The sequence below is a fragment of the Arachis ipaensis genome, chromosome B02, assembly GCF_000816755.2.
Source record: "Arachis ipaensis cultivar K30076 chromosome B02, Araip1.1, whole genome shotgun sequence".
NCBI classification, from domain to species: Eukaryota; Viridiplantae; Streptophyta; class Magnoliopsida; order Fabales; family Fabaceae; genus Arachis; species Arachis ipaensis.
The window spans coordinates 94,379,073-94,393,806 of record NC_029786.2 but is presented as its reverse complement, the minus strand read 5'-3'; the positions used below and the strand labels follow the sequence as shown (position 1 = coordinate 94,393,806).

At 35.7% G+C, this 14,734-nt stretch overlaps 1 protein-coding gene across 1 annotated transcript; it reads right to left on the bottom strand.

The window, feature by feature from the left end:
- Positions 4–1,552, bottom strand: LOC107627693 (LRR receptor-like serine/threonine-protein kinase EFR; the record flags this gene model as incomplete). Its single annotated transcript, XM_016330517.2, has 1 exon — positions 4–1,552. A coding segment is annotated over exon 1 (1,524 nt), but the record flags the coding sequence as incomplete, so codon positions are not given.

Sequence of the window (14,734 nt, the reverse complement as noted above, 5' to 3'; positions counted from 1 at the left end):
TGAGAGATCAAGTGTTGCCAAATTTTGTAGCCTTTGACGAATCATACTCAATTTTATGGTGCCATTGAACTTGTTTGTGGAAAGTTGAAGTAAATTGAGCCTTTTCAGTTGAAAGATAGACATAGGAATATGCCCTTGAAAATTGTTATCACTTAAATCAAGCATCTCTATTGAGGAAGAGGAACCATTTGGGAACTCATCAAGTTGGCCATCAAATCTATTGTTAGCAAGAAAGAGAAGTTGTAGGGATGGAAGTGAAAACAAAGATGAAGGGAATCTTCCATGTAGAGAGTTAACTTCTAAATTAATGCTCACAAGATTTGTAAGGCCTTCAAAATGGGTGGATGGAAGTGTACCATTCAGATAATTATGATTAAGATACAAAGTTTTCAAGGCCTTTGATCTATTGAAAGATGGAAGTGGACCAGTAAGATTATTGAATGACAAATCAAGATAAACAAGTTGGGCAAGATTTGAGATTGAATTGGGAAGTGTCCCATTGAATTGGCAATTGGACAAATCTAGTGTAGAAAAATGTTTCAAATTGCCAATAGTATCTGGTATAGGACCTGAGAAATTTGTGTGGCTAAGATTCAAGTGACTGAGAGATGCTTGATTTGGGAAGTTCGGTAAGGAACCATGAAGACCTTGATTATCAGACACATCAAGAACTTGAAGTGACGGTAGTCGCAAGATATTTTTTGGAAAAATTCCACTCAATCCGCAACTTCTGAGCTGCAATGTGTTTAAGCCAGACAAATTCCCAAAGTAATCAGGAACTGGGCTTGACAAATTGTTATGGTCTAGTTGAAGTACTGAGAGAGATTGAAGCTTTGTCAATGAAGGATCAAGAGGGCCAGAGAGATTGGAAGAGGACATACTCAAAACTTGTAAACTTTGTAGGGAAGACACAGCATGGCACCACTCCTCTCCTTTGGCTGAAATTGCAACACCATCTAGATACAGTTCTTTCATTCTTGTAAAGTTTTGCACAAACTCTACAATGTTTGGCTTCTCAAGTTTTAGACCATGTTGTGATGATGAGGTGAATGTGGTAGACAAATCTAGAGTTTCCAAGTTGGACAAGTGAGAGATTTTAGTTGGAATTTGTCCCATGAAACCAGCATTTGACAAATTCAAATACCTGAGATTCTTCAGGTTTTTGAACTCGGAATTAATTCCAAAGTGGAACTCATTATAAGCCAAATTCAAATTCTGCAAATATTGCAGTTTGAAGAGACTAGTTAAGTTTCCTCCAGTGATGAATTCATGGCTTATGTCAAGAGCAATAACATTTCCCTTGGTGCTGCAAGCTACACCTTTCCATTGGCAACAATCATCAGTGTGGTTCCAATGAATTAGTTTATTGGACTTAGCTGGGCTAAATATGAGGTTGTTCTTCAAATGGAGTAGCAAAGATTGTTGATGGCCAAGACATTGGGAAGTAACAATGTTAATGGTGTAAGTGAAGTTTAATAGGGACAAGGGTAGTAGCAAGTAAAACCACAAGATAAGGGCGGTTTTCATTATGAGAGGCAACTTATAAATTATAATCTATGACTATGATAAATAAGATGTATGGAAGAGTAGTGAATATGGTTTTTTTATTTTGCATATGAGAATTTGTTATTTATAGATTCCAAATCATATGTTATACAACTCATCATGAATGAAATTGATATGGGCACTGCGTGCAATATATGGTATTGTAGTAAGTCATCATCAACAAAAAATGCACAAAGTCCTCCAAGATTGTAATTGCATGAAGTAGTCTCTCCACTCATCCCTTATCTTCACACTTCAGTGATCAAACAAACAAATTGTGACTTCGTTCCATCGCCCAATCTTTACGTTTTATTTTGTTGCACCAAAATGATTATGATTTTCTCCTTTTATTTTCTTCCCCTGATTGCCAATAATTTTCATTGATGATAATAACATATAACAGTAGCGTATACGGTAGGGTGACAAGTAATAACGGGTATCATTTATAACTAGAATAAGACCCGGGCGCGATGTGCGGGACGGGAAATTAATGACAGTATATAATAAATATTAAAAATTATTATGTTTTGTAGAATTAAATTAAATGTGTAAATTAAAGTTAAATTTGAAAGGTGTTTTATTTAAAATAATTTGTAGTACAAAAGATTTAGATGTTAGAATTGTTGTTAGAGTTGTTGTTTTTTTCTTTTTGTTGTATATTCTTTATGAATTGTTGAGTTGTATCCACTTTTTATTGTGTTGTTTGTTCCATCTTTGCATGTATGTTCTTTTTCTGAAGATGTGTCTTGAATTTGTATAATTTTCTTTCTCTTTAATCTCTTGATGGATATGTGATTTTCGTCTGATGATATTAGTGTTGGCGAAGTTAGTTTCTATAATCAATGAATAATTTAAATTAGAAATAAAAATGATGTCTTGGTAAGAGTGTATTATTAAAAATCTTTTTGAGATTAAAATCATTTATTTTGACTTCAAATATAAGTGTGAGGTTGCACAAATTTTTCTGGAGTGTCATTAGATTTGAAGCACTTGTGCCCAATAATTTTTTTTTTGCCATCAAATAGTACAAAAATTATTGTAGCACTTTGATCTAAAATAAGTATTGGGTTAGTAACTAATAATTTGATAGATAAGATTATAAAAAGTATATAAAGTTACCTTATTGTTGGATATTGTGGTGTTTGATTACATATGCCACAAATGTAGTTGTCTCCTTTTCATCTAATATAATCGTTTCCAAGCAAAGAGGCTCCTCTTCATTTGTGGGTGTTAATGTTTTCTATAGACGAACCATGCAAACTTTGATAAACAAATGGTCTGTTTGATAGATAAGATTATAAAAAGTATATAAAGTTAACTTATTGTTGGATATTGTGGTATTTGATTACATGTGCCACAAATGTAGTTGTCTCCTTTTCATCTAATATAATCGTTTATAAACAAAGAGGCCCCTCTTCATTTGTGGACAAACCATGCAAACTTTGATAAATAAATTGTCTGTTTGTTTGGTGATATTATCCAAAGAATGATGCTCGAGTAAGTTTGAGATGTTATGTATTTTGGAAATAAATTTCTTGTGCTAAATTTGATGTTATTTAAAGGAATAGTAATAAGAGAGTTATATAAGTAGGTCAAATAGTATGGAATTTGAATATTTGTAAGGTAAAATTTATTATAATTAATAATATTATTATGACATTTGTAATATGGATGTTTATAACGACAAGATATAATAAATATAGGAATATAGATTTGATGGTTATCAGTGGCTAAGAGAATGGGGGTTGAATCTTAGCCCTTTTTTGCTGAGTAAGACTTGCTGCCCTTTTAAAACGCTTCAGGAGATATTTCTACTTTTTATCTCGTCACTGGTCAAGAGACTTTTTCTTTTTGTCTCGTAACCAATAAGGAGATATTTTTCAATTTTGTCTCATTCAAACAGAATTAGAATTTGAGTAGAGTAGAAAGAGAAAATCACTCCCAGAAGTATCCTAGTTTAGCTGCTAAGTGTAATGCAGCCTACATCTAGTCTCCATCACAACAATGATGGAATTTCACTATAATCAAACAGATTACAGACACCAATTCTCCCTAGGAACTACCCTTCCTATCCGGGACAAGTCCAGAATCTATCCCCAATCCTGAACTTGACTTCGTCACCTACCAGACTTTTAACTGCAAAGTGCTAACCCAACTTGCAAGGGGATTCCCACAGATTCATGAAACACAACACAGATGTACAAAGGACCTCTAGGACATCTATGGATTTTTATTTTAATTTTGTATACTCTGCCTTTTTTCGCTCTGTGGCTTTTTCTTACAAAGCTCACTGTTTGCCTTTTTCCATGAGACTTAAGACAGACAAAACTAAACAGAAAAATTACAAAATGAAAACATTGAAGGAGAAGAACTTCTATTAGCTTGGGTAGCTATGAGAACTCTATACTTTGCACTCTTAACTCCTTACTTCAAGCTCTGGATGTTCTCCCTTATTTATAGAAGTGGAAGCCTTCAAGGTTGAAACTGTTGAACCGAGCTGATCTTCTTCTTTTTCAAACAAAACCGGTTCGGCCAGAGAGACAGGAGAGAAAACTAAATGCTTAAACCAACATGCAATTACCTCTGGGTCTTCTCTTCTCACCAAGATCCATCAATTCGGGCCTTCCATCTTGACTTGCTCTCCAAGAAAGATTCCTAGCCCTTGATGAGTCCTTGATGCTTGATAGCTTCTCCTGTCCTTATCCTCTGCCTCATCCTCCATATAGCTACAGTAGCTACCTCCTGTAGTGGTTGAGCAAAGGTAGAGACGAGCCATGCTTCCAAGGGATCTTCTTCTTTTGACCGAAGTGGATTTTCTCCATTTTCGGGTATGGAAGGCTTGAGATTACTTCACCACATCTTACCTTTAGTGGCAAAGATCTCAGCCACACCATACTTTTGATTTTCTTTTTCTTGATGCCATCATCACTATGGCTCCATGCTTGCTTCTAGCTTCTTCTTTTTTCTTCTGATAACTTGCCTTAGCTTCCATTTTCCTGATGGATGTGACCGAAACTTTGAGAGAGAAGAGAGAGAAAATTGAAATGCTTTCAATGAAACTAAGAGAGAGAATGAAAATGAATTAAGTTTCTCACTTCCCTTTGGTTTGGTAGCGGTGTCATTAATGATAGCAATCAAATCAATTTCTATTTTCTCTTTCATCTTTCCAATGCTATTAATACAAGTTGAATAAATTTGAAATCCACCAAAAGATGAGAGTGGGATCCGTTGAAAGCATGCAGCAATATGATTAAAGAAATGGATTTCATCATATTAAATGAGTAGAAAATATTGTGCTCCATTTTCTCTTTTATTTCGGACCAGCCACATTGTTGGGCTACAAATATATTTTCCTGGCCCAACAAACATAACCATAATTCAGCCACTTAATATAACAATTTTGCACAAGGCTGAATGTATTTTGTTAGCACAATTGGGCTTTGATTTGCTTTTATGCTCAATATCCATAATCTGCATAATAACAAAATTATTAATCAATACATATAAATACAACTTTAAACTAATAATTTTATAATTAGTTATTTTAATAATATTTGATCATCATTAAATTTAATTTGGAGTTTTCCAAACTCATCAATCTCCCCCTTGATGACAAACATTATTAAAAATTGAAATGAAAAGGTTTAGAGTACTCCCTTTAAAGATTTGGACTCCTCCTCCTTTCCAACTGTTACATAGCTCCCCCTAAATATATGCCATTTTACCAAAGAAAGCAATACCTGTAACATTTAAAATCAAGCTAATAGCCACCATGTACTCAACATATGGAATTTTAAAATTTTGAACAGCTTGATTTATGAGCAGAAGTAAAGTGATAGACAAAACTAATTTGTTATCATATAAATGATTTTCTGCTCAATAACAAACAAGATGATTGAGTACAGAGTACATAGCAACAAAAAAAAACACATTAGATAATTTCCAAAAAAAATTTTGCTGCCAAATCATTTGATTAAATAGACAATATTTTTCAGCAATCATATCAGAGCAAAAACTTATCAGTTTATAGCAAGGAAAACATTATCAATTAAACAGAATCATATCAGAGCACACAAATTATCCAGCATTCATTCAACCTATCAGGAAAATTATCAAAACATAACTAAGTTCCAGCAATTATTTCAACAAAACAGATCATAAATCATAAGGCATGATCATTGGAACATAGAGCTTATGCACAGGGGTGATCATAAATCAAAATGATTTCAGCCCCTGTTTTTTTTTTTTCAATTTTTCAACTTTTTCTCCCCCTTTTTGTCATCAATAGAAAAATCTGCAAATCAAACAAGAATATACCAAAAAGCATAATGTTTGTTTAATCTAAACATAAAGTCAAAAGTATCCAAGAGCAAATACCAAAATATCAGAACAGACACAAAGTTTTTAAAACAATGAAAATGACAACTAGATCAATCATCAGAAAGGTTAAACTCAGATCCGTATTCATCATCTTCCTGTGCACCCCTTTCCTTTTCAAAACTCTGCAGCAGTAAGTTAACTCTTTCTTGGCACTTAATCCAAGCTTTCTCATTCTCATATGCTTGCTTGCGAGCTGTTTTATAGGATTGCACCATTAGATTGGACATATTTGAGAACTCAGTGAGTACATCCTTGATTGAATCCTCAATCTTTGTTGGCTCATGTGGGCAGCTCTCAAGATCACTTTCAGACAGTTCAGAGGGCATGGAACGTTTTCCTTTGGTGCCTTTCATAGAACCCGAGACTCCTCCTCCCTTGATTGTGGAAACTTTATTTTCTACATCTTCATTAGTTAGATCAACATTAAAATATTCAAAGATGCATGTAAGAAAGATTCCATAAGGAAGATTAGCCTTTTTGTCACTTCTAACACATTCCCACATATGTCTCACCATAAGATATGCAAAAGAGATAGGAGAAGAAGTAATAATAGCAAAAAGTACCAAAGTATCACAGATAGTTACTCTATGGTATGAACCACTATGAGGCATTAGAATGTGATTGATGATTCTGTGCAGAAGTGCTCTTTCAGGACCAAGAGCTTTGTGGGTCAAAATCGTGCATCCAAAGCAGAGAAATTTACGCAAGTTTGATTCAAAGCAATCTGGAGTGAGATTCCAACCTGCGAATTCTATTTTCCAGTCATATAAGCAACGGCTCCTTCATCAACATATCCCAAAGCAGTACTAATTGTTTCTTTGTTCAGGGACATATGAACCCGCTTGACATAGGAATGGATTGCACCATCAATAAACCTCATGTTTGCATAAAACTCACGAATCAAAGCTGGATACACAGGTTTCTGAATATTGAACAAGGGAGTCCATTTCAGATTTTTAAAGAGAGAGACAAAGTTGATGCCTTTAGCACTAAGAGATTCCAAGTGCACTATGTGGGATGCACACAAGTGACGCTTCTTCAGGGCTTCATTATGAAATTCATATGAAGCGCATGAGTTAAATATGACTGGATCAAAGTGTGAGTGACCTTTGTTGTACTTATTTTTTAAATCAAGTGATTCCAAATTCGGTGGTTCCCTGGTGTTACGAAACACGTAACTCTTTGCGCGCTGTGAACTGCGCCCAGAAGCATGAGGAGTTGATTTCTTTAGAGGTGAGTGAGGTAAAGAAGACTGAGTCTTCTCTTCTTCCTCTTCCACAACCGGTTCTTTATCCTTCCCAATCTTCTTTCTGGATGAAGTTTTCTGAGCAATGACCTTTCTTCTCATGGTCTCAGTTTGCTTGGAGGAAGATGAAGGGGATGAGGAAGATGTGGAGTGTATGTGAATGTGAGTGTGTGTTTGAGGGGTAGAAGAAAATGGAGGATTTTTGCGTAGAGGGGTTCGGCTACTTCTCTTGGGTGCTACCTTCTTTTTCATGTTATGAAAATGAAGAAAAGAGAGGGAAGATGATGGGGGTGGCCGAAGAGGTTGGAGAGATGTGGGGGTTATGGAAGCATTAAATGCTGAGTGGAGAGAGAGAGGGTTATGTAGTTAATGACCATTAAGTGGCGCGGTTATCAACAAGGAAGGAAGTTTAAAATTAAAAAGGAGAGGTTAGCTCCTAGAATCAAGGGAATAGGTAAGAGAAAAGATTATGATTTGACAACTACTCATTCCTACAAGATTTGATATGATAACTTCCCAACAAAGATATGATTAACAATTGAAGAACTCAAAACAGGCCAGGGTTATGACTGAGGTCAAAAAGGATTAGGTGGGGTCCATGATCATTAATATCCGAATCAGTCTCCTCCTGTATCATGGCCTGCTCATCACGTCCACAAATTTGTCTCCTGCTTTCCTACGAGACAAAACCAACAGATTCTTCAAAAATCACAAATTATCAACTGAATTCAAATCCAACATACCCAAGTTGTTCCTTAATGAATAGAATCTATCCTCACACAAAGGTTTAGTGAAAATATCAGCAAGTTGTTCTTCGGATTTCACAAATTGAATATCAATAGTAGTTTTGCACATGTTCTCTAATAAAATGATATTTAATTTCAATGTGCTTAGTTCTTGAGTGCAGAACAGGATTTTTAAAGATGTTAATAGCACTCATATTATCACAAAACAAAGGTATACTATTGATCTTTAATTTGTAATCCTCCAATTGAGTTTTCAACCAAATTAATTGTGAACAATATGCAGAGACAGATATATATTCAGCTTTGGCTGTGGATAGAGCAACTGTGGCTTGTTTCTTTCTTGACCACATGTTAAGTGAGCTTCCAATGAAGCAACACATTCCAGAGGTGCTCCTTCTATCCACCCGGTCTCCCGCATAATCTGCATCATAAAATCCTACTGCACAAAAGTCATTAGTTCTAGGATACCATAAGCCATAATCACTTGTTCCCTTAATATATCTAATGATCCTTTTGACGGCTGAAAGGTTGGATTCATTTGGGTGAGATTGAAACCTTGAACATACACCCACGCTTTGAACTATGTCCGGTCTAGAGGAGGTAAGATACATAAGTGAACCTATCATTCCTCTATACCGTGTTTCATCCACATCTTTGCCATCATCATCTTTATCAAGCTTAGTGTTTGGATGCATTGGTGTTCCCAAAGGTTTGGAATTTTCTAGGCCAAATTTCTTGATTAATTCTTTAGCATATTTTTCTTGGTGAATAAAAGTATCACTAGGAGTTTGTTTGATTTGGAGACCAAGAAAGAATGTTAGTTCTCCCATAAAATTCATTTCAAACTCACTAGTCATGAGTTTTCCAAACTCTTCACACAAGGATTCATTGGCCGATCCAAACACTATATCATCCACATAAACTTGAACAAGAAGAATATCATCATTAGATACTTTAATAAATAAAGTAGTATCAGTAGTACCCCTTTGAAAGTAATTTTCCAACAAGAAGGCACTAAGCCTTTCATACCAAGCTCTTGGAGCTTGCCTAAGCCCATAAAGGGCTTTTGAAAGTTTGAAAACATGATTTGAAAATTCTTTATTTTCAAAACCGGGGGGTTGTGCTACAAACACTTCTCTATCTATAAATTCATTAAGGAAAGCACATTTGACATCCATTTGGAACATTTTAAAACCTTTATGGGCAGCATAGGAAAGAAGCAACCTAATTGCTTTCATTCTTGCTACCGGAGCAAAAGACTCATCAAAATCAATACCCTCTTCTTGATAGTAACCTTGGGCCACTAATCTAGCCTTGTTACGAACAACCTTACCATCCTCACCTAATTTATTTTTGAAAACCCACTTAGTACCCATTACCTTCTTACCATTCGGATGAGGTACTAGTATCCAAACCTCATTCTTGTCAAATTGAGCTAGCTCTTCTTGTATGGCTTTGACCCAAGAGGGGTCTTCAAGAGCTTGCTTCACATTGTTAGGCTCCAATTGAGACAAGAAAGCAAAATTGCTTTGTTCGGTTTGCTTTTTGGTTGAGGATCCTGTTGTTACTCCTTGGGAAGGGTCACCTATGATAAAATCATGGGGATAACCCCTCATAGACTTCTATTCTCTTGGTTTTCGGAGCAAGGTTGAGCTTTGATGAGCTTCAGCAGGTTGTTCTATTCCAGATTCTCTTACTGGCTCAGGAGACAAAACTGAAATGTCTCCTCCATCCTGATGAGACAAAACTGGACGGACAAGTTCTTCACTTGGGACAACATTGGGACTTTCTTGACTTGGTTGATGGCTTGTTTCTGCTTCACTACCTGTATCATCATCTAAAGGGGCATTGGGAATTGAATTAGTATCATAAAAAGACACATGTATGGATTTCTCTATGGTCCTATGTTCTTTGAGGTAGATTCTAAATGCTTTGCTAGTGGTAGAGTATCTAACAAACATTCCTTCATAGGATTTTGGATCAAATTTACCAAGATTCTCTTTATTGTTAAGTACAAAGCATTTGAATCCAAAAATGTGGAAATACTTAAGATTTGGTGGGGTTCCTTTCCATAGCTCATAAGGTGTTTTCTTTAAACCCTTCCTAATGATTGTCCTATTCAAAATATAACAAGCTGTATTTACAGCTTCAGCCCACAAAAATTTTGGAACATCATTTTCACAAAGCATAGCCCTAGTCATCTCTTGAAGGCTTCTATTCCTTCTTTCAACTACCACATTTTGTTGAGGAGTTTTAGGGCATGAAAAGTTGTGTGCAATTCCAAAATCTTCACAAAATTTTTCAAAGTCTTGATTTTCAAATTCTTTTCCATGATCACTTCTCAAGTGGGCAATTTTCAAATCTTTTTCATTTTGAATTCTTTTACAAAGGGTTGAAAAAGCATGGAAAGCATCATTCTTATGAGCAAGGAAGAGTACCCAACCGAATCTAGAATAATCATCTACCACTACCAAACCATAGTGTTTACCTCATAAACTGAGTTCTTATGGGATCAAAAAGATCAATATGCAATATTTCTAATGGCCTCTTGGTAGAAATTCCATCTTTTGGTTTAAAAAACGTTTTTACTTGTTTGCCTAATTGACAAGCATCATAAGTAATATCCTTATCAAATTTAATATTTGGAATTCCTCTAACCAAGTTTTTCTTAACAAGTTTAGAAATTTGGTACATGCTTGCATGACCCAATTTCTTATGCCATAGCCATTTTTCAAATTCAAGTGAGGTAAAACATGTCACTTTTTGATCTTTTAAATCCTCAAGAGTCAATCCATACACATTGTTACACCGTTTGGCTTCAAACAAAACATCCCCAGATTTTTCACAAATAACTAAACAAACCAATTTCCTAAAAATAACTTCATATCCAAGATCACATAATTGGCTAATGCTTAGTAAATTGTGTTTCAGCCCATCAACAAGTAGAACATCATTTATGAAAAAGGAAAAACTTTTACCAACTTTGCCTATTGCCACTATCTTTCCTTTGCTATTATCACCGAAAGTGACAAACCCTCCATCATATTCATCAAGCTTAATGAAGAAGGTTGCCTTTCCGGTCTTATGCCTAGAGCATCCACTATCCATGTACCACATGTTATCCTTCCGCTTGGATGCTAGGCACACCTACAAAATGAGCTCAAGTGACCTTAGGTATCCAAAATTTTTTAGATCATTTAACGTTAAACCATATCCTTTGTCCCAAGCCATTGTAATCACAAACAACTTTATAAACTTTGTTTCCAATCATTCTTTCAATAAAAAAGCATTGAATGGGAAAATGACCACTCCTATTGCACAATCTAGAAAACCTTGGAGTTGCTATTTTTTCTAAAACTTGTTGGGTTTTGAAACCTTGTATCATTTGAAGATGAGGCCATGTTAGCAAAAGAAGGTTTCTCAACAAAATTTTCAGTTTTATAAAATTCCAACCCAACTTTATCATAAAGAGGTTTTTGACTAGCTAAGAGTTTATTTAAATTTTCAGAACTTTGAGTAAACTTGGCTAAGTCTTCTTTAAGCCTTCTTATTTCTTTATGCAGCCAGTCATTTCCTTCAAAGTAATTTAGATTGGCAGTTATAGAATGGAAGAATTCACAACTCTTAAGTTGAGCTTTTAACTGCTTGTTTTCTTCAACAAGTTCAACAGCAGTTTCAGCCTCCCTTAACTTATCTTTGAGAAAACCATTTTCAGCTTTAAGAATAGTAATTTGTGATTCAAGATCTTGGTTTTCATTTAGGAAGCATCTAATCTTTTTAGAAAGGTGGTCTATCATGAGATGAAGATCTTCAGTGTCAAGGTTATGGGATACTACCTGTTCAGCGTGATCTGCCATGAGGCATGGTTGAGACTTGGTTTCTGATTCTTTATCATCTTCTGAGTCGTTTTCCAAGTCCTCCCAAGAAGCCACCAGTTCTTTCTTTTTTCCCTTCTTCGGCTTCTCCTCCTTCTTCAGCTTCTCCTCCTTCTTCAACTTAGGACAATCTGATTTGAAATGCCCAGACTCTTTGCAGTTGTAACAGATCACTTTGCTGAAATCTTTCTTTTGTTTCCTTGAGTTGCTTTCCTTGATTCTTTCCTTGAGTTTCACCATTTTCTTGAATTTTTTGGCAAACAAAACAAACTCATTTTCAGAGGAGTTATCACTGGATTCATCATCCAGAGGGTTAGAAACAGATGTGAGAGCTATTCCTTTTCTTTTAGCATCTTTTTTCAAATAAGTGTTTTCAAAAGCAAGTAAATTTCCTTTCAAGTCATCATATGTCATAGAGTCAAGACCACTACTCTCAGATATTATCAATGCCTTAGTTTTCCACTCTTTTGTGAGACTTCTCAAAACTCTCCTCACAAGCACAGATTCATGATACTTTATCCCCATAGCATCTAAGCCAACAATGATGATGTTGAATCTTTCAAACATTTCATCTATTGATTCTCCTTCCTTCATTGAGAACATTTCATATTCTCTGTTCAGCATGTCTATTCTGGTCTTCTTCACTATGGTGGTTCCTTCATGAGTGACTTGAAGTTTGTCCCAGATTTCATTTACCGTTGTGCATCGTGATATCCGTCGGTATTCCTCAAAGCTGATTGCACAGTTGAGCAAGTTGATAGCCTTGGCATTGAGCTCCACCTTCTTTCTGTCTTCTTCAGTTCAACTGGCTTCGGGTTTAAGAGAGACTACTCCTTCATCACTTGCGGTGGTTGAAAATTGAGGACCCTCCAGGATAATCTTCCAGAGTCTGTAATCTACTGCTTGCACAAATATCTTCATTCTTTATTTTCAATAGGTATAGTTCTTCCCATTGAAAAGAGGAGGTCTGTTGCTTGACTGTCCTTCTGTCAGATTGTAAGACACCAGATTTGAACCACTGTTCTCTGCCATCTAGATCTTTTCTCCAAGCTACAAAGCTTGATCTCTTTGAGACCAAGCTCTAATACCAATTGATGGTTATCAGTGGCTAAGAGAAGGGGGGTTGAATCTTAGCCTCTTTTTGCTGAGTAAGACTTGCTGCCCTTTTAAAATGCTTCAGGAGATATTTCTGCTTTTTGTCTCATCACTGGTCAAGAGACTTTTTATTTTTGTCTCGTAACCAATGAGGAGATATTTTTCAATTTTGTTTCCTTCAAACAGAATCAGAATTTGAGTAGAGTAGAGAGAGAAAATCACTCCCAGAAGTATCCTGGTTCAGCTGCTAAGTGCAGTGCAGCCTACATCCAGTCTCTATCACAACAATGATAGAATTTTACTATAATCAAACAGATTACAGACACCAATTCTCCCTAGGAACTACCCTTCCTATACGGGACAAGTCTAGAATCTATCCCCAATCCTGAACTTGACTTGGTCATCTACCAAGCTTTCAACTGCTAAGTGCTAACCCAACTTGTAAGGGGATTCCCACAGAATCATGAAACACAACACAGATGTACAAAGGACCTCTAGGACATCTATGGCTTTTTCTTACAAACCTCACTGTTTGCCTTTTTCCATGAGACTCAAGACAGACAAAACTAAACAGAAAAATTACAAAATAAAAATATTGAAGGAGAAGAACTTTTGTTAGCTTGGGTAGCTATGAGAACTCTGTACTTTGCACTCTTAACTCCTTGCTTCAAGCCCTGGTTGTTCCCCCTTATTTATAGAAGGGGAAGCCTCCAAGGTTGAAACTGTTGAACCGAGCTAATCTTCTTCTTCTTCAAACAAAATCGGTTCGGCCAGAGAGACAGGAGAGGAAACTGAATGCTTAAACCAACATGCAATTACCTCTGGGTCTTTCCTTCTCACCAAGATCCATCAATCCGGGCCTTCCATCTTGACTTGCTCTCCAAGAAGGATTTCTAGCCCTTGATGAGTCCTTAATGCTTGACAGCTCCTCCTGCCCTTATCCTCTGCCTCATCCTCCACGTAGCTACAGTAGCTACCTCTTGTAGTGGTTGAGCAAAGGTAGAGACGAGCCATGCTTTCAAGGGATCTTCTTCTTCTGACCGAAGTGGATTTTCTCCATTTTCGGGTATGAAAGGCTTGAGATTATTTCATCACATCTTATCTTTAGTGGCAAAGATCTCAGCCACACCATACTTTTGATTTTCTTTTTCTTGATGCCACCATAACTATGGCTCCATGCTTGCTTCTAGCTTCTTCTTTTTTCTTCTGATAACTTGCCTTAACTTCCATTTTCCTAATGGATGTGACTGAAACTTTAAGAGAGAAGAGAGAGAAAATTGAAATGCTTTCAATGAAACTAAGAGAGAGAATGAAAATGAATTAAGTTTCCCACTTCCCTTTGGTTTGGTAGCGGTGTCATTAATGATAACAATCAAATCAAATCAATTTCTATTTTCTCTTTCATTTATCCAATGCTATTAATGCAAGTTGAATAAATTTAAAATCCACCAAAAGATGAGAGTGGGATCCGTTGAAAGCATGTAGCAATATGATTAAAGAAATAGATTTCATCATATTAAATGAGTAGAAAATATTGTGCCCCATTTCCTTTTTTATTTTCGACCAGCCACATTGTTGGGCTACAAATATATTTTCCTGGCCCAACAAACATAACCATAATTTAGCCACTTAATATAACAATTTTACACAAAACTGAATGTATTTTGTTAGCACAATTGGGCTTTGATTTGCTTTTATGCCCAATATCCCATAATCTACATAATAACAAAATTATTAATCAATACATAAGAATAAAACTTTAAACTAATAATTTTGTAATTAGTTATTTTAATAATGTTTGATCATCATCAAATTTAATTTGGAATTTTTCAAACTCATCAGGATTC